Source organism: Bubalus kerabau, chromosome 9 (genome assembly GCF_029407905.1).
Source record: "Bubalus kerabau isolate K-KA32 ecotype Philippines breed swamp buffalo chromosome 9, PCC_UOA_SB_1v2, whole genome shotgun sequence".
Lineage (NCBI taxonomy): Eukaryota > Metazoa > Chordata > Mammalia > Artiodactyla > Bovidae > Bubalus > Bubalus kerabau.
Genome location: NC_073632.1, coordinates 106,277,002 through 106,304,101, shown reverse-complemented (window position 1 = coordinate 106,304,101; position 27,100 = coordinate 106,277,002). Strand labels below are relative to the sequence as shown.

Below are 27,100 nucleotides of genomic sequence, written 5' to 3'. Positions count from 1 at the left end.
AGTGTATTACAGGGGAGAGGACAGTATGAATATATGAAGTGTGATGGAACAATTATATATGTATGTCTGGGATGTAGAGACTTTTTATTTAGTATACGTGGTCTATGACGAGGAAATAGTGATGGTAGCAACAGAGGTGGGGCAGAGGTTGGAAAACATGGATCAGTCCATCTGCAGCAAGTACTGATTGGCAGAATGTTAGGAGACGAAGTGTCTTAGGTGTTGGAGTTATTAAAATGAGTAAAGTAAGCAATCTTCCTTGTCCACCATGGGCCCACCATCAGACAGATAAATAGTTATCCCACCACATACTGACTGCTGTGCGATAATCCACAGAGCAAGATCTTTAGAAGGGAGTAAGCCAGGGTGGCGTATGGAGAATGTGGGTAGATGGGCCTTTGATCAAGGAAGGAACTCCTAGCCTACTGTCCCAGGAACAAAGGCCAAGAGGACAAGTTTGCGAGCCGCAGTGTCTGCAGGCTGGACAGCAGTTGATGGTGTTTCCAGGTGATGGCTTCTGGCTTAGAATGCACAGGCGTCAAATTGCAGGGCGTCAAGTGTCATTTCCCTACTCGCAATGATAAATACTGCTTGTGTAAGAGAGCAGCCTCTTTTAGGACCAAAGGATATTTGGTTAAGTATAAACTTACACTCTGCTTATCTGGCTCATAGGTATTCCACAGTGCCTCCGGAATGAATGGATGAGTGAACAAAGAGTGTCAAGAGTGTGAATCGCAGGCATTTCACCCAGATGCCTCCTGACTAGCCAGGCATTATACAGTTCATTCTGTTCCTCTGAGTTCTTCCCCAACTTGGTTTTATATTGTGTTTTCTAGTTCCTCCAAACCCAATCTTATGCCAGAATATTTAATAATTAGTTCAGGGTGGCATGCAGGGAGATGTTAGTTACTATCCTTTCTAGATGACTTACGCGATCAGCTAAAGCATGACCTGCTTTCGATTAATAAAACTCCAACCCAAAGGAGGATTTCTGAGGAAACCTTTGACCTTGGCTGGGTGGGGTGTGTACTTCTCAGATACCTTCTACATTCTCTCCAGCTCTCCACGTTGGTATATTCCTGCCAGGGGTGTTCATAGTTAAATCTATATTTGGCCTTCCATCTAATGGGAAATTGAATTGAGTAAACCAAATATCGGAAGGTGGCCTAAACTACATAACAGTATGGGATCTGAAGTTCTTGGAATGTTACGTGTCCCCAGTGTAAGATTAAAATTTTAATGTGGCGACTCTGACTTGTCAGATCAGGGTAGCATTAGTAAACACTCTCAAATGTATTAATATCTCAAATGTACAGATGGTTCATTAAAATTGTTATTTTATGTTTAGGTGATATAACTTTCTAAGGCATATTTTGGTTGGAGAATTTCTCTTATATGGGCTGACAAAGCACAGTAAACTTGGAGACAAATTATACTATTGTTACTTGAAGAACATGCTAATACTTTGCAAAGAGCGTACTTTTTTGTTGTTTTTAATCATCTCATTAGGACATAATGATCTTTTTCCAGCTGAGGTGTCTAATTACCATCATATCCAATAGTCGGTTAATTGGTGAGAATAAAGCGAAAAGCCACCGTGGACACATCTTGACTATATTCTCATTGCATAGAAATGGAGTAGACACAGAATAATTGTTAATTACTTTTGTGGAGCGTTGCCCATAATCTTCACTGAGCTCATTTGCTCTTCTCTTTGTACAAACAATAGCAGAACCATCTGAAGCATCTATATGACTCTTTTACGCTGGGCATCTTTTGGTTTTTTTGAATACGGGCTTGAGATTTCATCAATCACAGTTCCCAAACCTAAAATAGATGAATTGTCTTTGTAGACTCAAAACTTGATATTCAAAGCTCAGACACATGTTTTCTCCCAATAAAGTTTAGTGTCTAACCTTCCCTTCAACACTGAAGGCAAAAGGAGAAGGAGGCGGCAGAGGGTGAGATGGTTGGACGGCATCACCGACTCAGTGGACATGAACTTGGGCAAACTCTGGGAGATGGTGAGGGACAGGGAGGCCTGGCATGCTGCAGTCCATGGGGTCACAAAGAGTCAGAAAAAACAGCAACTGAACAACAACGTCCCTTTATGAGCATTCAGTTGGTGTAGACGAGATTTCCCCTTCTGCTGTTAAACTAGAGGTCATCCTTTTAAATTTATGTACATATTTAACATTTATATATTTGATGAATAAATACAAATTTAAAGGCATAACTTAAATATATTCATGGTTCTAGAGATTTTTAAATTTTATATACTCATATATTAAAGTACATATCTATACTCATGTATGATATAAAACATTTTACAAAGACCATTAAAATATTTTTAAAAGAGAAACAAAAATGGTTAGTAAAGCATAAAATGTGACCCTTGGCCTGAGTTTGCACTTACAGCTATGACAGCAAGCTTCCTCAGTCAGGAACTGCAGTCACTATTTTGCTTTCATCATCACATTAGTTTAGAATCCCCTCAATACACTTGGAAAGGAATGCAAGAGCTATTTCCGTGTGCATCCTGGTCAGTCTTCTTTATACCTTTTGAGTGATACGTCTCCATGACTTTCCACTTTCAACCATGTCACTGCCACCGCTGTCTCATTAATGTCCATGAAGGTAAGAGACATTCAGGTGACTCATCTTCGAAACTGTCAGGCTGCTTAGTTAATTATAAAATTCAGATTATGTATAAAGTGTTTGCACGTGTGCGTGCTTAGTTGCTCAGTCGTGTCTTACTCTGCGGCCCTATGGACTGCAGCCCGCCAGGCTCCTCGTCAGTGGAGATTTCTCCAGGCAAGAATACTGGAGTGGGTTACCATGCCCTCCTCCTGGGGATCTTCCCAACCCAGGAATCAAACTCAAGTCTCACATTGCGGGCAGATTCTTTACTGTCTGAGCCACCAGGGGAGCCCAAGAATAGTGGAGTGGGTAGTGTATCCCCTCTCCAAGGGATCTTCCTGACCCAGGAATCAGACCAGGGTCTCCTGCATTGCAGGCGGATTTTTTACCAGCTGAGCCATCAGGGAAGCCCATCTTAGTGTTTCAGTTCAGTTCAGTCGCTCAGTCGTGTCTGACTCTCTGGGACCCCATGAACCGTAGCATGCCAGGCCTCCCTGTCTATCACCAACTCCCGGAGTTCACTCAAACTCATGTGCATCGAGTTGGTGATGCCATCCAGCCATCTTATCCTCTGTCATCCCCTTCTCCTCCTGCCCCCAATCCCTCCCAGTGTCAGGGTCTTTTCCAATGAGTCAACTCTTCGCATGAGGTGGCCAAAGTGCTGGAGTTTCAGCCTCAGCATCAGTCCTTCCTTAGGTGTTTAGGGAGTGTTAAACTGTGATTGAAATAATTACCATAGGAGAAGATGGAGCAGTAATACTGACAGGGCTTTTTGATACTCAGATGTACCATAGATATATATTGAAATTCAAAAAGTATTTTACCAAACATACAGTATGAATTTTGAAATATTTTTATTTTTTACTCTTCCTGACACTGCTGAACCCAAGGACATTTTTCTCTTTGTTTCTTTATATTATCTATGCTCTCTCCTGAACCTTCACAATAATTACTATGCATTTTTTTTAAGATCTTGACCTTTCCGTTAGTGACTCTTCAGTAGAACAGGCTAAATAATACACAGTGATTTTTTTTCTCAGATAATGACTCTAAGAGTTAGATGATACTTTTGGTTCTGTCACATGCAGCATTTCTGTAATCAAATCCTCACCCTTGGTCATCTTACATTTTGATGTCTAAGGCTCTTTCTTTAGCTTTTGTTTATTCTCAATGACACATCTTCTAAGGAAAGATTACATTTTCTCATTTTTTTCTTGGAGGAGTTCTCTTTATGTGTCTTTAAAAGCTCAAGGATTCTACTTGTTGGTAGAGATATTATAGAGGCAATTGTTGTAGGAATCAGTTATTTTCATCAAGATTCAGTGATAATATCCAATAAATAGCAACAAGAGTTTCCTAGTCTTGTGTATGTGTGACAGACCATTTTACTGATAAACTACTAACTAATCCTGTGCCTGACCATGAGGATACTGTTTGAAACATAGTAAAAATGATTTTCCAGAATTACTATAAAAAATCTAGTTTGTCAACAAGATAAGTCAAATTGAATGTAATGTGATACGGGACTGAAATTGATCTCTTTGGATCTTATTCAAATTCCCTTAAATTAATAATTGAAACTTAGCCTGTCTTCCCTGAAATGCAGATTTACTTATTGTTTCAATAAGTCTATGGTGATTCCCTCTCTCTCTCTCTGTATCTCTCTTAATTTAATGTCGATGCTTGGACCTTGACTTTGGAGACAGATATTCATGAGCTTTATTTCTGACTCTGCACAACGTCAGATCTTAGGTGAGTTTGTATTTCCAGATTGCTTTTTCTTAGTCTATAAAATGAAAATAATAATAGTGCCTCCCTCTTAGGCTGAATGCCAGGATTAAATGATGTTTTCTTAGTATTGATCCTAGTCTCTATAATCAGTATTTTTATAGTAATAAACTTTCAGGGTTAGAAGGAATCTTAAACATTTTACTTTCAGGAGGTTATAGTTCCTCCTTAGGAGGAACTATATAACTATATAACCTCCTCAGAGGGTTATAGCTATGCTATGCTAAGTGACTTCAGTTGTGTCTGATTCTGTGTGACCCTAGAGACAGCAGCCCACCAGGCTCCCCCGTCCCTGGGATTCTCCAGGCAAGAACACTGGAGTGGGTTGCCATTTCCTTCTCCAATGCATGAAAGTGAAAAGGGAAAGTGAAGTCGCTTAGTCGTGTCCGACTCCTAGCGACCTCATGGACTGCAGCCTACCAGGCTCCTCCATCATAGGATTTTCCAGGCAAGAATACTGGAGTGGGGTGCCATTATAGAGGGAGAAGATTGCGTGCAAACCTCAGTTTAATTATCGAATGATGTAAAAGTGTCTGGGGCTTCTCAGGTGGCTCAGTGGTAAAGAATTTGCCAATGCAGGAGATGTGGGTTTGATCCCTGGGTTGGGAAGATTCACTGGAGGAGGAAATGGCAATGTGCTTCAGTATTCTTGCCTGGAAAATTCCATGGACAGAGGAGCCTAGTGGGCTGCAGTCCATGGGGATACAAAAGTCGGGCACGACTGAGCAACTGAGCACACACAGACACACACACACACACACACACACACATATTAAAGTGTCTTCACAGCATGGTGGTTCATCTGTGTCCAGGAACAGGTGTGGCCCATCTTTGTATCTCCAGGAGTTCCCTTGCCCACTCCCCCCAAAGAGCACCAGGAAGCTCATACTAATGACCCTGCAAGAACTTATACTAATGATCCATAGTCTTCCATTTAGGGAGCATTTAGAAACACTAGTGCTTTGAACCAAACTGAGCTTCATCGCATAAGGCAGGACTCTGGGGCAGTCCTGTGCCTCTATGCCTCTGGGAGTCCCATGTATCAGGATGCTGCTTACCCCATTTTCAACACGTCTGAACCTGCATCTGGCTTGGTCCTTCCAGGTAGGAGAAAAACCTGGGCATCCCAGTAGCACAACGGTCTTCTTTTGAGTCGTAATTTGTTTTCCTGTGACTTCCAAACTCTAGTCCTGGTTCTACTCTGGAGGCCAAATAGAATAACTCATATCCTTTAAATACACATTCAGATATTTGAGGCTTCTCAATCTTGTCTCACTCTTTTCTGCACATTTATATACATTAGTTTGTTCACTTGTACAACAAACACTTACTCTGCACCTACTATGTACTGGGTATTGGTGATGAAGTAAGGTAAGGTTGGTCCCTGAGCTTGGGAAACTTTCCTCATTGTGACACATTCCTCATATGAAGGGATTTTAACACTTCCTCATCAGCCCAGCTCTTTTTCTCTGAAAGCTCTCAGTCCGTGTGCCCTTGAAAGGCACGCCGTAGAATCTGAGGTGACCGCAGTAGCGCAGGGCCAGTGGTCCACTCCTTTATTCTGTGTTATACAGCGCTCCTCTCCTAAGAGAAGATTGACTTTTTGATCGTCGTACGCTGTGGATTTATGTGAAAGCTGTTGTAAGTTAATACATAGTCTCCTTAGTTCTCAGACATATAAAATTGTTTTGAAACTCACACAGTTTCTATTAAACTTTGTCTTGAGAGTATTAGCACATTGTACCAAACTCTGAATTTTGTATTCTTATGCTGTTATCCAAATGTTGGAAAAGCAACAACTTGCTTTGCCATTGATGCACACTGAAGTGAACAGGGTTACACCAAATCTGTAGCTGAAGGAGAGCCTTCATTTAGTATTTTATTTCTTTCTTTATTAATTGTATATACAATACTGCGTTTGTGTGTGCATTCGTCACTCAGTCGTGTCTGACTCTTTGTAACCCCATGGACTGTATAGCCCGCAAGGCTCCTCTGTCCATGGAATTCTCCAGGCAAGAATCCTAGAGTGGGTAGCCATTCCTTCTCCAGGGGATTGTCCCTACCCAGGAATTGAACCCAGGTCTCCCGCATTGCCCGGGAGAAAGAATCTCCTGATTCTTTACCATGTGAGCCACCAGGGAAACCCATTATACAGTATTGCTGCTAAGTCACTTCAGTCGTATCCGACTCTGTGCGATCCCAGAGATGGCAGCCCACCAGGCTCCCCCGTCCCTGGGATTCTCCAGGCAAGAACACTGGAGTGGGTTGCCATTTCCTTCTCCAATGCATGAAAGTTTAAAAGTGAAAGTGAAGTCGCTCAGGTTGTCTACTTGAAAGTTACACAGTCATGTCCGACTCCTAGTGACCCCATGGTCTGCAATCTACCAGGCTCCTCCGTCCATGGGATTTTCCAGGCAAGAGTACTGGAGTGGGGTGCCATTGCCTTCTCCATTATACAATATTAGTGGTCTTTAAATGATATTTATTTACTTAAGCAACCTTATAGTTCTTTTGCCAATAGATATTAGAAAGGAATTTACCTCATTATTTCTCCAAATGATTCCTACTCTTTACAAGTTCTGATTTCTTTAAAAAAAAATCTGTTTCTTAGGGGATACATTATGACTATACTCCACAAAATATTCATCTACCCTTTGTAGATATAGTATGCTATGGCATTATTAAAACTTTATTCTTTTTTTTTTTTTTTTGTAATGACTATTTATTAATACATGTATCACAAATGTTCACAATATCAATGCATTCTTGTTGGCATGCGAGACAGAGGCATTTTTAAAGATCTTTTAAAAATATCTTGACTTTTGTTCCCCCTTCACACTCATTTTTAAATTGATTTTGATGAGGTCCTCGATGTCTGTAATGTCAATGCAAAGAAAAAATATAGAAAGAAGTAAAATAACACAATAGCAATTAATTGGGGAAAAACAGAAGTAATTATTTCCTTCACAGGAAGCAACAATACAGCTTTGTAACAGGGTTATACAGGTGCACTAAACCCTCTATACGTTCCCAGGCATGTAACAACAAGGAGCAAGGAGGCCACCCAAAGCTCAATAATCTCCTTCGTGCATGACACATGCCCTTTTCTCCTCAAGGACAATTGCAAAGTATTACATGCCTAGGCAGCCTGAAGAAGGTAGGAAAGAGCCTTAGTAAAAGGGAAAACCCAACCAAAGGAGATTAAGCCAAAAGAACAGATAGCTATCTGCTTATCTATATCTAGGGGGTATGCAGCGTTTATCAATCATGATCAAGGGCTAACAGGAGCCTCCCACACTACATGCAGGGCCCAGCAGGGCCAGTGATGGTGTGGAGAATCAGTCACCTACAATGAGCTGCAGTTGGACCAAGTACAGATGGAGGAGCTGGCACGCACAGGGCCTTGGGTGGGGTCCCCTAGGACTAGATGCAGGGAACCTGGCTACACTCTGGCACAACAGGGCTTCACGAAATGGAACGCTACGCATGACGCAGGCTGAAAGGTGGAGCAGAGGCTGTGTGGGAGCGTCAGTTGCAGTGACGCAGGGTGGGGTGGGGGTTAGGACAGGTGTATTATGTACTGTGCTCTAACATTCTTTGGAAGTCTTTCAAAGATTGCCGCAGTTCCTTTTGAAAACAGGTCTCTTATTCTGTCATTCTTGAAAGACTCCTTACACCATCTCATACTGGTTGGCTGTGATGAACCGGGACAAACAGCAGGCCAGCAGCATGCCAATCAGCTGGGAGAATGCAATCCCAAAAGCCACTCCAGCGATGATTCCCATGTTGGTCTCCATGAAACTGGTCACCAGATCATAACAACCCTTCTGGTTCACTTTAGTGGCGGCAACAGTCAGGTTGTGCAGATCCTGGGGGTTGCAATAGGTGTCATTCATGCAGCAGCTCGAGGGGATGCCGTGCTCCAGGAAGTAGGGGCTGGTGCTCCAGTTGGTATAGTTCTGCACGCCACAGCAGCTCAGGCTGAGCTGCACGTGGTCCACTGCCCGGCTCCTCTCGTCGTTGCCATTGTAATTCTGCATGGCGTCTGTGTAAGTCCTCAGGAAGGTGTCCTTGATCTCATGACGAAACACGAACCCTGAAATGCCAGCCACGAGCTCAGCCAGAAACACCAGGGACAGAAACATGGCGTACAGTTTCAGCATCCATGGGCTACCACGGCATGTGGCAAAGCATCCAAACAGGCCAAACACGACGATGGTGGTGCCAGTGCCGATGAGCACATAGGGAGCATTTGTGGAGTTCTCGGCGATAAGGGAGATGTAGGTGCCCAGAGTAAGTTTGCCCCAGACTCCAACGGCCAGCAGGATCACCCCGGTGATCCAGAAGACGAAGGAGTAGATGATGAGGAGGGTTTTGAGACAGGTTATCACAGGTTTGGTCTCCATTCTCCTCGATGCCATACTACAGAGCTCCGGCGGCGGCGGCAGCGGCTGGAGGCGGATAATATAAATATAATATAATATAAATATAAAATAAAACTTTATTCTGATTGCATATTTTTCCAAATAAATGTTTGTACATATCATGGTTTATATAAAATGTTACCTTATTCAAGATTTAGTATAAAATCTTGAATGAATTAAGCATTCCTGTTATTGAGATACAAATTGGACAGATTTTAGTATAGTCCTTTTATTTCCTTTTGAAAATAAGAATGTTAAGATATAATATTGCTAATCTGCTAACTCGCTTCAGTCATGTCCGACTCTGTGCAACCCCATAGACAGCAGCCCACCAGGCTCCCCCGTCCCTGGGATTCTCCAGGCAAGAACACTGGAGTGGGCTGCCATTTCCTTCTCCAATGCATGAAAGTGAAAAGTGACAGTGAAGTCACTCAGTCGTGTCCGACTCTTAGTGACCCCATGGACTTGCAGCCCACCAGGCTCCTCTGTCCATGGGATTTTCCAGGCAAGAGTACTGGAGTGGGGTGCCATTGCCTTCTAGATTGTAATATAATCTACTATGAAAATGTACTGTTATTTTGCTGCTACTGGTCATGTCCCTATTGTAAATGGAGAGAAAGCTTTTCTGGGGGCATCAAATACCTTAGGATACTTTTCACTTTGCAAACCCATCTTACTCTGTTGCTATGGTTACTATTATACCACAGGACATCCTTCATTTATGTATAAATTGTTTTATAGCTTAAAGTTACTTGTTAATATTCTAAAATCTGTGAACCTGCTGAGGAATTATAGCAGGACACGATTGCTTCCATGTTTGAAATAATGATGTGTAAATAGCATAGTAGCACACTCATTATAACCTTATTAGTGAGTGAGAGTGCTAGAGCAATTTTTATTTTTAAATGGATTCCTGCATATGAGAGGACTGTGTTTCATCAGGGTTAAGCACCTGGATTCCAGAGCAAGTTGCCTGCGTTCAGATCCTGCCTTTGCCACTAACCATCTCTCTGATTGTGGGTGACTTGACTTCTCTTTTTCTCAGTTGTGTGGTGACTAAGTGGAAATAGCAATAGGGCCTACATCACAGGGTTGTTGTAAGGAATAAAAAGGTTATTATTTGCAGAGTATTTATTTTATTTTTGCTCCCATTGTACTAATATTATTATTGCTATTATTATTTCATGGGCTAGTTCTTCAAGTGTAGTATGACTGGAGAAGGAAATGGCAGCCCACTCCAGTATTCTTGCCTGGAGAATCCCAGGGACAGAGGAGCCTGGTGGGCTGCCGTCTGTGGGGTCGCACAGAGTCAGACACGACTGAAGTGACTTAGCAGCAGCCGCAGTACTATAAGGATACCAGTGTAAGGCAAAGCCAGGGACAAGTGAATATTAGAAACACTTGTGATCTGGGGAGCTCTGTTGTTGTTGTTTTTTTTTTTTTAAGGATTTATTGGCTAATTTATTTATTTATTTTTACTACTTAGAAAGTTTTATAGAAAGAACACATCTAAGTATATTCTATTGGTGATAACAGTTGAGCAGTTCGCTTAAAACATAACTGTTCTGGGGTAACTAATAATTATCAAAGGTTATAATTGTACACTATTGGCAAGTATAGAACAAAATACAATTATTGGAGGACAGTCACTCTACAGTATTGTGTTGGCTTCTGCCGCACATCACCAGGAATCATGACCCTGTGAAATCAAACTCCAGGAGCTTGATCTTAACAAAGGTTGATTTAACTAAAGGTATTTGATTAGATTACCTTTCATATCTTCCCAGCTTTCACTTTTTCTCTGAGATGGTGGGTGCAGAACTAGCATCAGTTCCCAGCCTGAAATATGTCAAGATGTCTACTCTCTCAGCCTCGCTGCCGTTTCTCCGCAGTATCGTCACTGCCCAAGTTACATCAGGGAGAAAGCCTCACGTGAGGGAAGCAAGGCCATGGCTCACCCCCTCCTAGGAAACAGTGGAACCACCTTCACTGTGTAACTGGCTTTCACCCTGCTGATCTGCATTGCCAAGGTGCTGGATACCTCCTCTTCCTGATCACCCATGTGTTTTAAACCACTCTTCCTCGCAGACTTCGGCATAGCCAGTAGAGTCTGCTGGATTCTCAACTTGTCCTCCTAGCCTTAACTCAGTGCTGGTGCTTCTCTGAGGTCCTTCATCCATTGGGCGCCTTGTCAAAATGTGAATATTAACACTGCCAGAAAACTCACCCCTTGGCCAGGACTCGGCATTGGTGACTTTTTACTCCAGATTTCTGCTTCTTTGTACTCTGGACCCATGTATCCATTTACCTTTATGACTTTCTATACTTAAAACATCTCAAAGACACCTCAACACCCCACGTGTCTAAATTCAAGAAGACTCTCCCTCCCACTTCCAAGTTGGGTTTTCTAACAGCATCTCTGTTTCATGGCTGTACTGTTCAGCCGTTTACCTGGAATCTGCCTTGCAACTTATCTTTTCCTTAGTATCAAATCTACTGTCAAGTCTTGATTTTACATTTCATCTCTGAGTCTCCATTTTACAAATAACCACCCCTAGTCCAGCCAACCATCTTTTTTTGACTGACCTACTTCAGTGAGAAGCTGATACACTGATTAATCTGCCAGTGGTTTATCCACATCAGTTTTGATTCTTCTGCAAACTTTTTGGTCATTGTCATTTAATTGATCTTTCTAAGTGCAAATCTCATCTTGGATAAAAGGTTTTGCTGATTGGCCTTGAAATCTAAAAGATTCACTATAAACTTTGAATCTGTGCATTTTAATTCAGTGGCATTTCAATTACATAAAATTTTTGTCACTACGGGTAATCATATTTTATGAGACAATACATTTTAGAGTCTAAGTAATTGGCTTAAATATGAATATTTAAAGTAGAAGCCTTTGGCAAGTCTTGGTCAATCTTTCTTTCTGGTTTAAGAAACTTGAAGTGTCTAGACATTGCAAAATATTTGTATGAGGCAGTGTGATATGAATATATCATTTTGACATTTTGTTTTCTTTCTAGATGCTTATTTGCTGTTTGAGTATAATAAATCATTGCTTTAGTACTCCACATGGGTCTGTTTTTAAAGTGTATTTCTTGTCCCAAAGTGTCTTTTTTTATTATCTTGTTTCTTTAAGGTACTTTCTGGCTATTATAATTTACTTTTTTTTTTAAGTTTAACTTTTAAAAATTGTATTTGTGTGTTTCTTTGTTTATTTATGGCGGTGCTGTGTCTTTGTTGACGAGCAGGCCACTCTCTAATTGTGGTGCTCAGGCTTCTCATTGCAGAGGCTTCTCTTGTTACGGAGCCCGCATCCTAGGCAAGCAGGCTGCAGGAGTTGCGGCTCCTGGACTCTAGCGCAGAGGCTCAGTAGTTGTGGCGCATGTTGCTCCGTGACATGTGGAATCTTCCTGAATCAGGGATTGAACCCCTGACTGGCAGTGGCAGCCTGATTCTTTACCACTGAGCCCCCAGGGAAGCCCTATCATAATTTTTTTTTCTTAATTAATTGCATCCACCTGTTTTAATCAATTGTACCATTTACATCAGTATCTGGAGTTTTTAGTAAGAATGTTTTGAATTCCTCAGGTAAGTTCTAGTTTTAACTTTATTTAATTATACCAAGGAATTGAAAGCCTAGATTTTCTGGCCATAAAAAACTTCCCTGATAAAATTCCACTGCTGTTATATGGCTGACGTAACATGTTGATCAGTCAAGTTGTCCATAATGTTAGTAAGTTCTCCCTTGGGTTTTGGTGTAAAACAGTTGGGGAGGGGGATATGTGGGAGAAGAAAAATCTATCAGTAAGTAGGGTGGAAATATGTTAGCCAATTTTGCCCTATTCCCATTCGCCTTGTTGCCATTTTGGTCTATATTTTAGCCTCCATTTTTAGAGTTAGAAAGTTTAACTGAAAAAATAAATAACCTGCACCTCATGTATTATAACTATATTAAGCTGAAAGCGAAGGATTCTGCCTCACCTATAAGAGGATATTGGAAAGATCACTTTGGCTGTTGATGTATATTTTATGACTGTGCAGCTCTGGGTGAAAAGTCAGGCTATTGTATTCTTGGAGAATGAGGTGAAATGTTGCCTAGATGCGCTGAACATGCATTCCAGAGAGAAGACATATTTCCTAACCAGTTGCAGTTTTGCCACAGGCTGATAAATAGTGGGGTTTGCAATCGATTTCAGCATTGATCTGAAAGATAATCCTTTCTGTGACAATCTTGTCCTGGGGTTTTTGCTGTCGGAGGTGAAAATGAATTGCAAGGTCTCGGTGAATAAGGAGAGGGAGAAGTTGGGCCTGCGGGGACCGTGCTGGTACGTGTCTGTATCACAGGAGCTCACACACCGGAGACTTTGCATGCGGGGGGCGGGGAGAGGCTAGAGCACGCACCCCGGGAAGGTTTTACTCCCTTAATTGCCAGAACTATGCTCCAACATTTACTGATCGATTGTATTTACTACTGTATGTGGGGAGATAAGAAAAGACGGGGCAGATGGTAATTTGACTGGCTCTTCAGGAGTCTGGAGCACCTTCCCAATCAGTATTTTGTACTTCACACTAGCTTGGCCCTGGAAGGCAAACTGGAGAGTTGGGGCGGGGGTTGGGGATTGCAGAAAAGCAGGGTATTCACCTTGGGTGGGCTCTGCTCTGTATAGGCTGTGAGACAAATGAGAATGACCACTAGTGCCTCAGGATCGCGCAGGGAGAGCGGGCTGGGGTGCCGCTGAAACCGTGCCGGGCGATTCTTCCTGAGGTGGAAATGAAGACCGATTTGCCATCTCGTGCCCCTGATTTATTAAAGCGGGCGCTCTCTCTGTTCAAGGAGCCACACCGAAGACGTCCTGTTAAGAGGGAAGGTTACTCTGCGCACAGGCGCGGCTGAGACAGGTTCAGAGCGGGCGGTTCTCTAGTCACCTGTCACCCTAACACCTGTCTGCTGGATCTCAGGAGGAGGTGTGGATTCCTTAGTGACTCTGCAGCACAGCCTGTGGGAGCCTCTGCTTGGGATCTTCGCGGTGTTAAGGATCTGAACTTTTAAGTACCTCATGAAGCACTCCTCTGATACCTCTTAAATCTGAGCCTGTCTGTGGGGACTGGCAGATCTCCCTTAAATGCTTGTCTAACAGCTTCACCAGCCTCCCTAGGATCGCTTTCAGAAGAGTGACAGCCTTTCCACCTCCTGACTTCACGTGCGGGTGGCGTCCAGTGTGCTCCGTTCTCAAGCAGCTCTTGAGCTTTGTCCCTCAGAGAGTAAAGAAGACGTGGGGTGGATGTCGCTTTGGGGTGTTTTTAAACCTTTACTCTTCTTTTGTGATTTCACTGAGTGTTCATTTTTATCCTTTCAATTAAGTTTATAAAAGAGAATATGTTGGGTGTTATTTTGCAGTTTCACTTAGAGAAGGGGTCTGCTGACTTTTCCTTTTTGTTTTTAACCTTTTTGTTTTGTGTTGGAGAATAGTTGATTAACAGTGCTGTGCTAGTTTCAAGTGGACAGCAGAGGGACACAGCCATACATTTCAGTTCAACTCAGTTCAGTCGTTCAGTCGTGTCCGGCCATCTCATCCTCTGCCGTCCCCTTCTCCTCCCGCCTTCAGTCTTTCCTAGCATCAGGGTCTTTTCCAGTGAGTCAGTTCTTCGCATCAGGTGGCCAGAGTATTGGAGCTTCAGCTTCAGCATCAGTCCTTCCAGTGAATATTCAGGACTGATTTCCTTCAGGATGGACTGGTTGGATCTCCTTGCAGTCCAAGGGACTCTTAAAGAGTTTTCTCCAACACCACAATTCAAAAGCATCAATTCTTCGGCTCTCAGCTTTCTTTATGGTCCAACTATCACATCCATACTTGACTACTGGAAAAACCATAGCTTTGACTAGACAGACCTTTTTTGGCAAAGGTAATGTTTCTGTTTTTTAATATGCTGTCTAGTTTGGTCATAGCTTTTCTTCCAAGGAGCAAATGTCTTTTAATTGCAAGGCTGCAGTCACCATCCGCAGTGATTTTGGAGCCCAAGGAACTAAGAGTCTCTCAGTGTTTCTATAATTTCCCCATCTATTTGCCATGAAGTGTTGGGACCGGATGCCATGATCTTATTTTTCTGAATGTTGAGCTTTAAGCCAGCTTGCTCACTCTTCTCTTTCACTTTCATCAAGGGGCTCTTTAGTTCCTTCTCGCTTTCTGCCAGAAGAGTGGTGCCATCTGCATATCTGAGGTTATTGATATTTCTCTCTGCAATCTTGATTCAGCTTGTGCTTCATCCAGCCCGGCATTTCACATGATGTACTCTGTATATAAGTTAAATAAGCAAGGTCACAATATACAGTCTTAACATACTCCTTTCCTAATTTGAAACCAGTGTGTTGTTCCATGTCTGGTTCTGACTTGCTTCTTGACCTGCATGCAGATTTTTCAGGTGGCAAGTCAGATGGTCTGGTACTCCCGTCTCTTTAAGAATTTTCCACAGTTTGTTGTGATTTACACAGTCAAAGGCTTTAGAATAGTCAGTGAAACAGGAGTAGATTTTTTTCTGAAATTCTCTTGCTTTTGCTATGATCCAACAGATGCTGGCAATTTAATTTCTGGTTCCTCTGCCTTTTCTAAACCCAACTTGAATCCAGTAGTTTAGTTCACCTACTCCTGAAGCCTAGCTTGGAGAATTTTGAGAATTACTTTGCAATCATGTGAGATGAGTGCAATTGTGTGGTAGTTTGAATGTTCTTTGACATTGCCTTTCTTTGGGATTGGAATGAAAACTGACCTTACCCAGTTTTGTGGCCACTGCTGAGTTTTCCAAATTTGCTGGCATATTGAGTGCAGCAGTTTCACAACATCATCTTTTAGGGTTTGAAATAGCTTAGTTGGAATTCCATCACCTCCACCAGCTTTGTTCGTAGTGATGCTTCCTAAGGCCCACCTGACTAAGGCCGTACATAAGCATGTATCCATTTTTAAACTCTGCTCAATGTTATGAGGCATCCTGGATGGGAAGGGCATTTCCCAGAGAATGGATACAGGCCAACTCTTTCTGTAGGAGCCACTATAGTAAATGTTTTTGGGTTTGTGAGCTAGAAGGTCTTTGGTCCAGCTATTCTGCTCAGCTATTGGAATGTGAAAGCCATCAGAGGCAATTTGTGAACAATGGGTGGGACTGGGTTCCTATAGAACTTTAATTACAAAGGATTTGGTTTGCAGGCTGTAGTTTGCCAAACTCAGACTAAGAAGAAAAGCTGAGGGTAAAAAGAGTATATTCTATTCAAATTTTTCATGATTAAGGCTGGGAGACTTAAGTTTCCAGCTGATGTCACTTATTAGCAAAATATCTAAAAATTCTAAGACCATCGTTTTATGACACTTTTAATGTACCTCCACAGCCTTAATAATTCACAGTTGAGGAATTCCTCACTCAACTCCCTGTTATTAGCAGGGAGAGAAAAAATGTCCAGAGTTATCCATAGTTCACGAGAAACACCATGATGGTCAAAAGAGCAAACTCCATGGAGTTTGGAAGCTGGACTAAGCCTTTGCAATGGGCATTGTTAGCCGTGAGCCCCAGGCAGTAGGGGGATGACGCACCGTGGTTCCAGAAGCCACGCAGCCTTTAGCTTGTCCACTTCCAGGCAGAGCACAGCAATTTGCTTCTCCCATCACTTTCTGGAAGGCTACTGTCTACTTTTGAGACCCATTGCTGTTTTAACTTTGAGAAAAGCTTGATTTGCTTATTGTTGGGTACATACATGAAAGTGAAAGTCGCTCAGTCATGTCCGACTCTTTGGGACCCCATGGACTCTACAGTGCATGGCATTCTCCAGGCTGGAATACTGAAGTGGGTAGCCTTTCCCTTCTTCAGGGGATCTTCCCAAACCAGGGACTGAACCCAGGTCTCCCGCATTGCAGGTGGATTCTTTACCAGCTGAGCCACAAGGGAAGCCCATATAAGCTTGTATTTATTCTCATGTAAGTGGAAGAGATGTGAAAGAAGATGTATTGTTTCTACAATCTTTAGCCCGCTTCCACCACCATCATTTGGGACCCGCAGCTCTTCTAACCTGGATGACCACAGCAGCCTTCAAATTCATCTTCTCCCTCCTGTTTTGTCTCACCATGATCTGAATCCACTTTACCATCCAAATGATGATTTCAAAACCCATGTGAGCCTGTCTCATCCTGGGTTCAAATCTTCAGGGGCTCCTCGGAGTCTTCACAATAGACTCCTACTTTGTGACACCTCTGCCCAATGGTCTCTGCCCATCTCTCTGGCCTCACCTCAAATACTCTCATCTCCACAGGCTGAGAGAGAAATCTACTGACACAAATGATCTAGTTGCAAAAAGGAAGTATGCCTTTACAGGTAATTTACTTTAGTTATGAGAGGCTCACTAACATTTCCTGATTTGGGATTTTAGAGAACTCTTCAGACTCACAAAGAACACTGTATTTCTTGATGGCTGGTGTGTGTGTATGGTACCTGGAGTTAATCATTTTTCTGCACCTATACTTATGACACTGCCTGTAGCGTGGTGAGATGGGACTGAATACAGTCCCTCTGTATTCAGCTACCTATCCTTAGGAAGTCTGGCCCTTCACTGGGCCCCTGGTGGAGATGCTTCTCCACTTAGCTTTCTCTGTTCTGTTGATCAGTCACTAAGGCGAGTCCTACTCTCTGGGACCCCATGGACTGCAGTACACCAGGCTGCCCTGTCCTTCACCATCTCCCAGAGTTTGCTCACACTCATGTCCATTGAGTCGGTGATGCCATCCAATCATCTTGTCCTCTGCTGCCCCCTTCTCCTCCTGCCTTCAATCTTTCCCAGCATCAGGGTCTTTTCCAGTGAGCTGTTTGCATAGGGTGGTCAAAGTATTGGAGCTTCAGCTTCAGCATCAGTCCTTCCAATGAATCATCAAGGTTGATTCCGTTTAGGACTGACTGGTTTGATCTCCTTGCAGTCCAAGGGACTCTCAAGAGTCTTCTCCAACACCTGTCTGAAAGCATCAATTCTTCAGTGCTCAGTCGTCTTCTTTATGGTCTAACTTTCACATCCAAACGTGACTACTGGAAAAGCCATAGCTTTGACTAAGACATACCTTTGTCAGCAAAGTGATGTCTCTGCTTTTCAATATGCTGTCTAGGTTGGTCACAGCTTTTCTTCCAAGGAGCAAGTGTCTTTTAATTTCATGGCTGCAGTCACTGTCCACACTGAGTTTTTGAAGCCTTCTCTACTGTCCTCATTTTAACACCATGTCTCAGGATAGGACTATAGTTAAGACAAAATGCTTGTCAAAAGGTACATTTGCATAGCTATTCTAGATACCTGCTTTCAGCCACTAATATAATTTAAAGTGCCTAGATTATCTTTTATTGTAGAAAATTCATGACATCAACATCAACATTGTTCATACAGTTTTCTGCTTTAGTTTGTATAAAGAATGGTTTATTCAAGAGAAGATACTTAATTGCTCTACTTTGTTGTCTAGGGAGATATTCCTTTTTTTCCCTCCTGAGTTTGTGTGTTCCACACTTTATGGAAGTATTTGGAACATTATGTTGATCTACTTCTTATGATAAATATAAAGTAGGAAGTACTGTATTTTACTAATCATTACCTTTCAATAGACATGATTAGCATGAAAAATAATAATGAAATATTTTATATTTGCTGTCTGCCTTTGAAATATTGAAGTATAATTGTGAAACATAAGTAATTGAATTACTTGTGGAAATACAAGGAAGAAGAAGAAAAAAAGGTAATTCAATTATTGTCTTGTGGCTTTGACTGTTTCCTAGGGAAGGAGTGGTTTTTATAAGTTAGAACATTTAGAATTCTATAAGTTGTTTAAAATCTTTATATGTTATTTTACCTTTTGTTGAGACCTCTTGAGTTATTGATATCTTTGTGTTGTGGTTTGGTTTCATTATTCTAGCAGTCCTAGGCAACTCAAATCCCCCTCCCCTATGTACCTTAGTTTCTAAATAGATTTCTCATAAATAATGTATTTTGTATTAATTTAAAAATTAGACTCAACATTAGATATATTATCACTGATGCAATGGGTATGAACTTGGGCAAACTTCAGGAGATGGTGAAGGAGAGGGAGGCCTGGCATGCTGCAGTCCATGGGGTCACAAAAATTCATACACGACTGGGCAACTGAACAGCAACATGAGTTAATTATGGCATTACTAGATAAACATTGATGAATGAGCCTACGTTCTTTACTATGAAATAAAAATCTAATATGTTTTTATTTGTTAAAACTAACAGCTGTTATTCAAATCAACCTCTTCCTTAAAAGTGAGTTAATAAGTAGTATTAGAACTCTAGTTTAGATATGAGCAAATGTCCAACCTTAACTCCCTCCTTTGATTTTTTTTAAGATGATTTTTATTTACTTTTTGATTGGCATTAAAAATATCCTTTCTATTTGCTATACAAATGTAGCAGTGTGTATAATAACTTAAATGGGGAAAGAACTTGAAAAAAATACGTGCATGTATATGTGTAACTGAATCACTTTACTGTATACCTGAAACTGACATGACTATACTCCAGTATAAAATAAAAACTTAAAAAATTCTTTATTTCACTTTGATGCTTTAAAATCATTCAAATATAAAAAAAAATAAAATCATTCAAATAGAATAGCACTTATATAAGCATAATTCCACAATTATTAGAGTTAAAACCTAAGAGAAAAAGAAATAAAATTATTTTCATGTTTTGAAAATTTTTAACATATCCTAAAACATTTTTGGATAATTTAATTATCAGCAACTTTTTATTGTTGTTGTGGGATATATTGCAATTATATGCCATGCACTTTTCTGAAAGAGTCTTCAAAAACGAAGAACAATTTCTAGGACATTAAGTACTCAACAAGATCATCATAAAAGCATAGGAAAGTATTCTCACGTAATGTCTAAAATAATGTCATGCTCGTAACCTCAGTAATGTTCAGTTACATTTCAGGCTTGGGCCACTGTGTTCTTTAGAACAAATTTCATAGTAAAAATATGAGATGTGGGCATGTTATAACTAAATAAGTGAACTTGAATGACATGTTCATTTTATGCTTACTGAATTCCCCTAACTAGTCTAGTTAGTGGAATAGTCTATGGAATTTGGTTGCCATGGAAATCATTCACTTTTTGTTGTACAGAGTGTGCAGCATGATCAATAAGACTTTGAAGCATAAAAATATATTGTATTAGAATAAAAATTCAATAGCAATATCCTTTAAAGCGCAAGAGGGAGGGTATGACATTTCCAGTTGTTAACTGGAACTCTCGTTCATTTATTTTTTAAATGAATGATAGTGGGTATCATTATCATTTTGGCATGCGGTTGCCCATAGGAGGCTTGGCTGGTTTAGCTGGGCTCTGGGCCTTTCTGACTTGACCTCTGTATTCCTGCACTTTCTCTAGTATTCATAATTAAGCCTCTTTTCCATTTTGTATGTGCTTGTTTTTCACGTTCAGAATGTGGTAGATCTCCCTGTATGCTGAGATGCCGTCTAGCACATTTCTCCTCCTCAGGCTCCTTGCCATACTTCTTGGCATCCTTCCAGACCTGGCCCTGCATCACGTGTCTCCCATGGTACAGAGAGTTTAGAGTTGTCCTGGGGGTTCTGTAATGGTGACATGTTAGCTACTTGTAAACTTTCTGTACATACATTCTGAGATTGTGGTGTATCTCATTCTCTTAGAGCTCTTACCATTCATACATTAATATTCTTATAATACTCAAAGAAAAATTTTGATCACGTTGAATTTTTTTCAGTGTTTTACTCCTTCTGAATGTTTTTTTTTTTCCTTTGATTTGCTTCATTTTTCAAAAACTGTTGAGATAAGGTTGAAGGGAAGCAATGTATTGGGTTGGTTTAATTTCTGTATCAAGTAACTAAATGTCCAGGACAGAAAGTAAATCATACTTTTTTTTTTTTTTGGTGCACCTGCTTTATTCCATGGAGATGGAAACAGGCCCATGATGACTACATAGACAGATGATGATCAGTCCCTTAAACTTTCAGAGGCTCTCTCTATTGAGAGAAAATGATTATGGGTGGGTCCCACCATAAGTCAGCATATTACCCAACTGTAAAAACCCCAGAGGAGTCAAAAAATGAACAATGAACCAAATAATCATCATGGAACAGAATCTCACGTAGTTGTCAGGAGACGTATTCCTGTAACAACTATTCATAAAATGTGTTTAATGAATACATGGATAAATATGTCAGCTTTTAAACAAATATTTGCTATTTTTGCAACTTCATCTTTCTCTAATGCTTTTTTTTTTGGCGCATCACTAAAACAATTTCTTTCTAGCTGTTCATTAGATCTAAATTAGAAAGTGAATCAAAAATCACTAATTTTGATTATTACTGCAAGAGGACTTAGTACTTATGCAGTTTGCATTTGCTGTGCAATCATCAGAATTGTTACCCTTCATTGAGGAAATATTTTGCAGCTAAATTAGCTTAACTAAATTTTAACTTAAATCCTCAAGGTTCTAAGTTCCTCAAAGCAAACCACTGGGTTTCATCTGGAAAGCGAAAGCGAAAGTTGCTCAGTCGTGTCAGACTTTTTGCGACCCCATGGACTATATAGTCCATGAAATTCTCCAGGCCAGAATCCTGGAGTGGGTAGCCCTTCCCTTTTCCAGGGGAATCTTTCCAACCCAGGGATCAAACCCAGACCTCCTGCATTGCAGGTGTTTTCTTTACTAGCTGAGCTACCAGGGAAGCCCCACTCCTATCTTACTGATTGTGAAGAAAGAAAAGCTCATATTTAGGTGGTATTTTATAGTTCAGATTTTAGAATATGTAGAAGAGATAAACAAGAATCCAATAAAATGTTCCCTTTGTGTCGTTTTGTCCTTACATTACACTTTTTAAATCGCATAATTCTACATGTATAATTCCAGCTGTGTTTACCTCTCTTTGTCCGTTGCCATTTGTGATGATTTCCTAAGAACCATTTGGATCTGGTTGGTTTACTTTTTAGCATACAGTGTGACTTAAGGGCCTCATCTTTCAGAGTCTGGCCTGTGCTCAATTCAGAGTCCCCTTAGAAGCAGGTTATTGCTTCTAAGATACCGTCAGATCTGGTGACTTTGGAGCTAGTGCAGCTCCTGAGTTGAGAGGCTAGTTTTTGTGAGCTGTGGAGAAGGTAATGCAAAGGGCTGACCATTCCCGTGCGGCCAGAATGATCATCATCCATCTCTTGTGTGTCCCAAGGGCACGGTGTACATGTGAGTGCATGTGGATCTCAGTGTTGTTTTTCGTTACTGATTCACTCATAGTATTCATTTTAGAAGTTCTCAGCTGAGTGTACACATACCAACAGCAGCTCAAATATCATGCAATGAAGTCATTATTTGGTTTTCTAGGTTAAATAGTAATCTATGAGAAAATATCATTTTAATGTATTTAGTCACCAGTAAAATATGCACAATGAGGAGACTACTCTGAGAGTCTGTTTAGTAACAACTCAAGGTAGGTACCTGGACACTGCTGCTGCTGCTGCTAAGTTGCTTCAGTCGTGTCCAACTCTGCAACCCCATAGACGGCCTCCCACCAGGCTCCCCTGTCCCTTGGATTCTCCAGGCAAGAACACTGGAGTGGGTTGCCATTTCCTTCTCCAATGCATGAAACTGCAAAATGAAAGTGAAGTCACTCGGTTGTGTCCGACTCTTCGCGACCCCATGAACTACAGCCTACCAGGCTCCTCGGTCCATGGGGTTTTCCAGGCAAGAGTACTGGAGTGGGGTGCCATTGCCAGAAGTTCTCAAGAGCAATGTACTAGCCACTTTTTTCTATCTTACTGATTCACTTTCCTAATAAAAAAAGAAAGATGGCTAACTTTCCAGGTGGATTAAACTTGATTTAAAGTTGGAATTAAAGATCATTATTTTCACTTTCCCTTTAGTTGATTGATCAGCAGTTATTTTAGAATTTTATAAGAAAAAGAGAAGATAATTGTGTGAAAATAAAATCATCTGGGAATTTTGGGGATGATCATACACACACACTGTTATATGAGGACTTTATCAAGGCAGAAAGTAACTAACATGTTTCTTTGGTATTTCATTCACAAATTGTTTCATCCTTAATGAGTTGTTATTCCTTATAAATAAAATCTCCCCAAGTAAATCTAATTTTAAAAGTATTTCTTTAATGCCTACTATATGCAAGATACTATGCTGTGCTCAGTTGCCCTACTTGTGTCCGATTCTCTGCGACCCTATGGACTGTAGCCTGCCAGGCTCCTCTGTCCATGGGATTCTCCAGGGAGGAATACTGGAGTGGGGTGCCATGCCCTCCACCAGGGGATCTTGCCCACCCAGGAACTGAAGCTGTGTCTCCTGATTTTTTTTTTTAACAATCAGTCATGTTTTAATGGAAGAAAATGAAAAGAGTAACAACACTAGGTTACGAGTAATGATTGAAAGTATTAAATGCAAATGAAATGTCAGTAATAACTGCAAGTTTACCCACTCCAGTGTTCTTGCCTGGAGAATCCCAGGGACGGATGAGCCTGGTAGGCTGCCGTCTGTGGGGTCGCACAGAGTCGGACATGACTGAAGCGACTTAACAGCAGACTTAGCAGCATGTTTACTTTTAGTATACATCCTTGCTGTTGTGGCAATCTGGGAAAGCTTAGAGCTATGTTCATTATTTAATGAGTGCATGCTGCTACTGCTGCTAAGTCACTTCAGTCGTGTCCGACTGTGTGACCCCATAGACGTCAGCCCACGAGGCTCCCCCGTCCCTGGGATTCTCCAGGCAAGAACACCGGAGTGGGTTGCCATTTCCTTCTCCAATGCAGGAAAGTGAAAAGTGAGAGTGAAGTCGCTCAGTCATGTCTGACTCTTAGTGACCCCATGAACTGCAGCCCACCAGGCTCCTCCGTCCATGGGATTTTCCAGGCAAGAATACTGGAGTGGGTTGCCATTTCCTACTTCAGGGGATCTTCCTGACCCAGAGATCGAGTCCCTGTCTCTTGCATCTCCCTCATTGGCAGGTGGATTCTTTACCACTGCACCACCCGGTCTTTCTGGAGAATGTCCTGAAATGCCCATTTTCCTGTGAAACCTGGTTGTTTTAACAATACCAGTTTGATACTGCATACTTTTTTTTTTGTTAGTGTGGGGAGCATTACCTTTCAATCACCCTGGCTTTACTATGGAAATTTCTATCCCTTCACCTTCGGTTATTGTCTTCTTCGCTTTCCAAGTGATGGATATCACTTGGTCTTTTTGTCAGCAAAGCTCATTTAGCTCAAATAAATTTATCTTGCTACATAATTTTTTTCAAGAGGAAGTATGAAAGTTTCTATTTATTTGTGGTATTGAGAACACAAGTTAAAAGAGAAATGTTTAATCTCCTTGCAACATAGATAATTGCAATCTTCCTCCTGTTTTTTCTGCATGATAATTCAAGTTAGTAAGTGTTTCATTTTGTTCAATAGTGCTGTCTTTCTATGCTTCTCTATAAGACAGGCCCTTTTGTAATTGTCATTGAGGTTTGTTTTGAAATCGTTAAAGATAAATCAGTATAACCTGATTGATAATCATTATGCTTACATTTATTTACATATTATGCATCTATAGTAATGATCAGATTAATCTGTTCTGTTTGCAAAAATAATATTCTGTGATATTTCTTCTGATTATCAATGGTATGGTTTCCCAGGTGGCTAAGTAGTAAAGAATCCGCTTCCAGTGCACAAAATGCTAAGTTTGATCCCTGTGTTAGGAGATCCCTTGGAGAAGGAAATGGTGACCCACTCCAGTATTCTTGTCTGGGATATCCCATAGACAGAGGAGGCTGGCGGGCTACAGTCCATGGGGTCGCAAAAGAGTTGGACACGACTGAGCGACTAAACACCACCACCAACAGTAATAGCAATCAGTGGGATGCTGCTGTTTTTCTGTAAGGGGGAAGGGCTGCCTTTTGTTTTGGAGGCTGTGCTTCCTTTTCTGATAGTCGCCACCAGATCAAGAAGCAGTGCTAGCCTTTATGCTGGCGACAGGCGTGACCTCAGAGTTGAGTGGATGCTTCAAGTATGCTTGCTTTATGTTTCTATTTGAATGGACCTCTTTACTAAAATAGCGAATGACTAAGTCACGTGCTTCCTCCACTTGGGCATGATTGCTTTAGTGCATAGATCACTCTGCGAGATTTACCTTTTGTATGACTCTTAGATCCCTAAAGCACTGATATCAAGGGTTGTTTCAGCACCAAGGTTTTTTACCACAGTGCCTACCCTGTATATATAAAGCACTCAGCAGATGCTCACTGAATTGAACTCTATAAATAATCAAGAGCCATTCTTTAAATTGCAAGCTTTAACTTTCAGGTATGTTTTGCTGTATTCTTTCTCTTTCTCCTATTTACTTCTTATCAAAAACATTCACTTTTACAGAGCTTCTCTTCCTGGTTCAGGGGAAAGAAAAAGAGTCATCCATTTACTTGATTAAAAACGCTGTTTGCCTCTTGGTATTTAATATGCAGAAGCTCTAATATTAAAACTCAGTCTCTAGCCCGTCATGGTGATTCCAGTCCTGATGACTTTACCCTCTTTAACTCATGATCACATTGGAAAGGATTACCCAGTTCATGTTTCTTTTCTGAGACACCAGGACACTCACTGACCAGCCTGAATCAATGGGTGGTTATGTAATTCAGTAGTAGTCAGTAGTGTCCATAGATTTAACATTCTAGAAGAAAAGTATTGTCCATCATATATATCTTTCCCTCTCCATGGACATCTATGAACAGATTTCTTACAATCAGAACATTATAGTAGTTTCTCGCAGATTATATTACTAGGTATATGTAAATTTCTTTCTGAAACAGAAACATCTTCTTTTAGCATGCTGACTGTTGGAAAGCAATAACTTCTGAGATACTGGTGCCAGGATATCAAATCTGAGTTACTTATAATGCTTTTATCACCAGAGTGATAACCTGCATTACTATGAAAGTGTTAGCCATGCAGTCCTGTCTGACTCTTTGCTATCCCATGGACTGGAGCCCACCAGGCTCCTCTGATCATGGAATTCTCTGGGCAACAATACTGGAGTGGGTTGCCCTGGCCTTCTCCAGGGGATCTTTTCAACCCAGGGATTGAACCCAGGTCTCCTGTATTGCAGGCAGATTCTTTACTGCTGGGGGCCAGCGTGATGCGCTCCGCCCATGGCAAAGGTCATGAGGAAGGAGGCTCGACATACGCAGAGGCGGGATCAAGCCTCAGGAGTCCCCTTGGATATTCTCGAGCATCTACCCCCAAAACCAGAGCCTGCCTACTTTACTACTTTGTGCCCTCACCTACACCTCTGACTTTACGGGGGGCTGTCCCCCACCACCTCTTTCGGAGAAGGAGTTAACTTAGAGCTCCAGTTAATAATAATTCCTGGGCGTGATAGGAGTGGTTCAACCTACAAACTCCTTTGAAGGTTCTCTAGCCTGCCTGACAGGCTTGTCCGGCCACATGTGATTGCTCACAGCCTCCAAACTGTGAGAGGCACGAGATGCTTTAAACCTTCTAAAAACAGGTTCCTTAGAAAAGTTAGAAAACTATTAGTATAATATAGTGGGCTGATTAGAAATTGTATTGGTGAAGGGTTTTTCATTTGTTGAGCCAATGTTTGCTGCTAAGTCTCCACATCCCCTGCCCTTATACACATTAATGAATATATAGAAGAAATAAGTATTAACCTTTGATATTAATCACGTTAGACCTTAGGCTAAGCAAATTCTTTCCTTAATTAAAACCCGCTACACCCTCACCCTATAGGAATGTAACTTTATCTGGTACCTTCGGAAGGTGGCGTCTGTTTTAAGAATAATCACCCCTGGAGAAATAAGTGTTCTGGTTGACTGACCGCTGTCACAAGGAGAGGGTCATAAATTGTCAGCAGGCCCCCTGGCCAGAAGATGATGTAACACCCCTAAGACCTCTGTATACATTTGTATGAAGCACCTGACTTTAATAAAAGTGAGGACTGCTGACCCTGCGTGACTTTTGTATAACATCTCAGTGTATAAAAACAGACCCTGGAAAAATAAAAAATGGGATCAGTTCCTCGAAAGACTGGTCTCCCCATGTCGTTCTTTCTCTCACCTTCTGGCTGAATCCCCATCTGGAACGTGGAGGCTCGTCAAGCCTACTAATTATGCCTGGGCTTCTAAGATCTGACCGGGGAGGCCTTAGTGTCTCCTCTCCTTCGGGAG

At 41.4% G+C, this 27,100-nt stretch overlaps 2 protein-coding genes across 7 annotated transcripts in view; one reads left to right on the top strand and one right to left on the bottom strand.

The window, feature by feature from the left end:
• PRKN (parkin RBR E3 ubiquitin protein ligase) overlaps positions 1-27,100 on the top strand; it is a 1,201,168-nt gene that overhangs the window by 113,117 nt on the left and 1,060,951 nt on the right. The gene's annotated exons all lie outside the window — the stretch shown is intronic.
• On the bottom strand, positions 7,144-8,883 carry LOC129620237 (tetraspanin-7). Its single transcript, XM_055536160.1, has one exon. The coding sequence runs from the start codon at positions 8,847-8,849 to the stop codon at positions 8,100-8,102; it is 750 nt and encodes a 249-aa protein (XP_055392135.1). The 5' UTR covers positions 8,850-8,883; the 3' UTR covers positions 7,144-8,099.

What these genes read in the sequence shown, in the direction of transcription:
- LOC129620237 (XM_055536160.1), bottom strand. Translation starts at nt 8,849, where the DNA reads ATGGCATCGAGGAGAATGGAGACCAAACCTGTGATAACCTGTCTCAAA.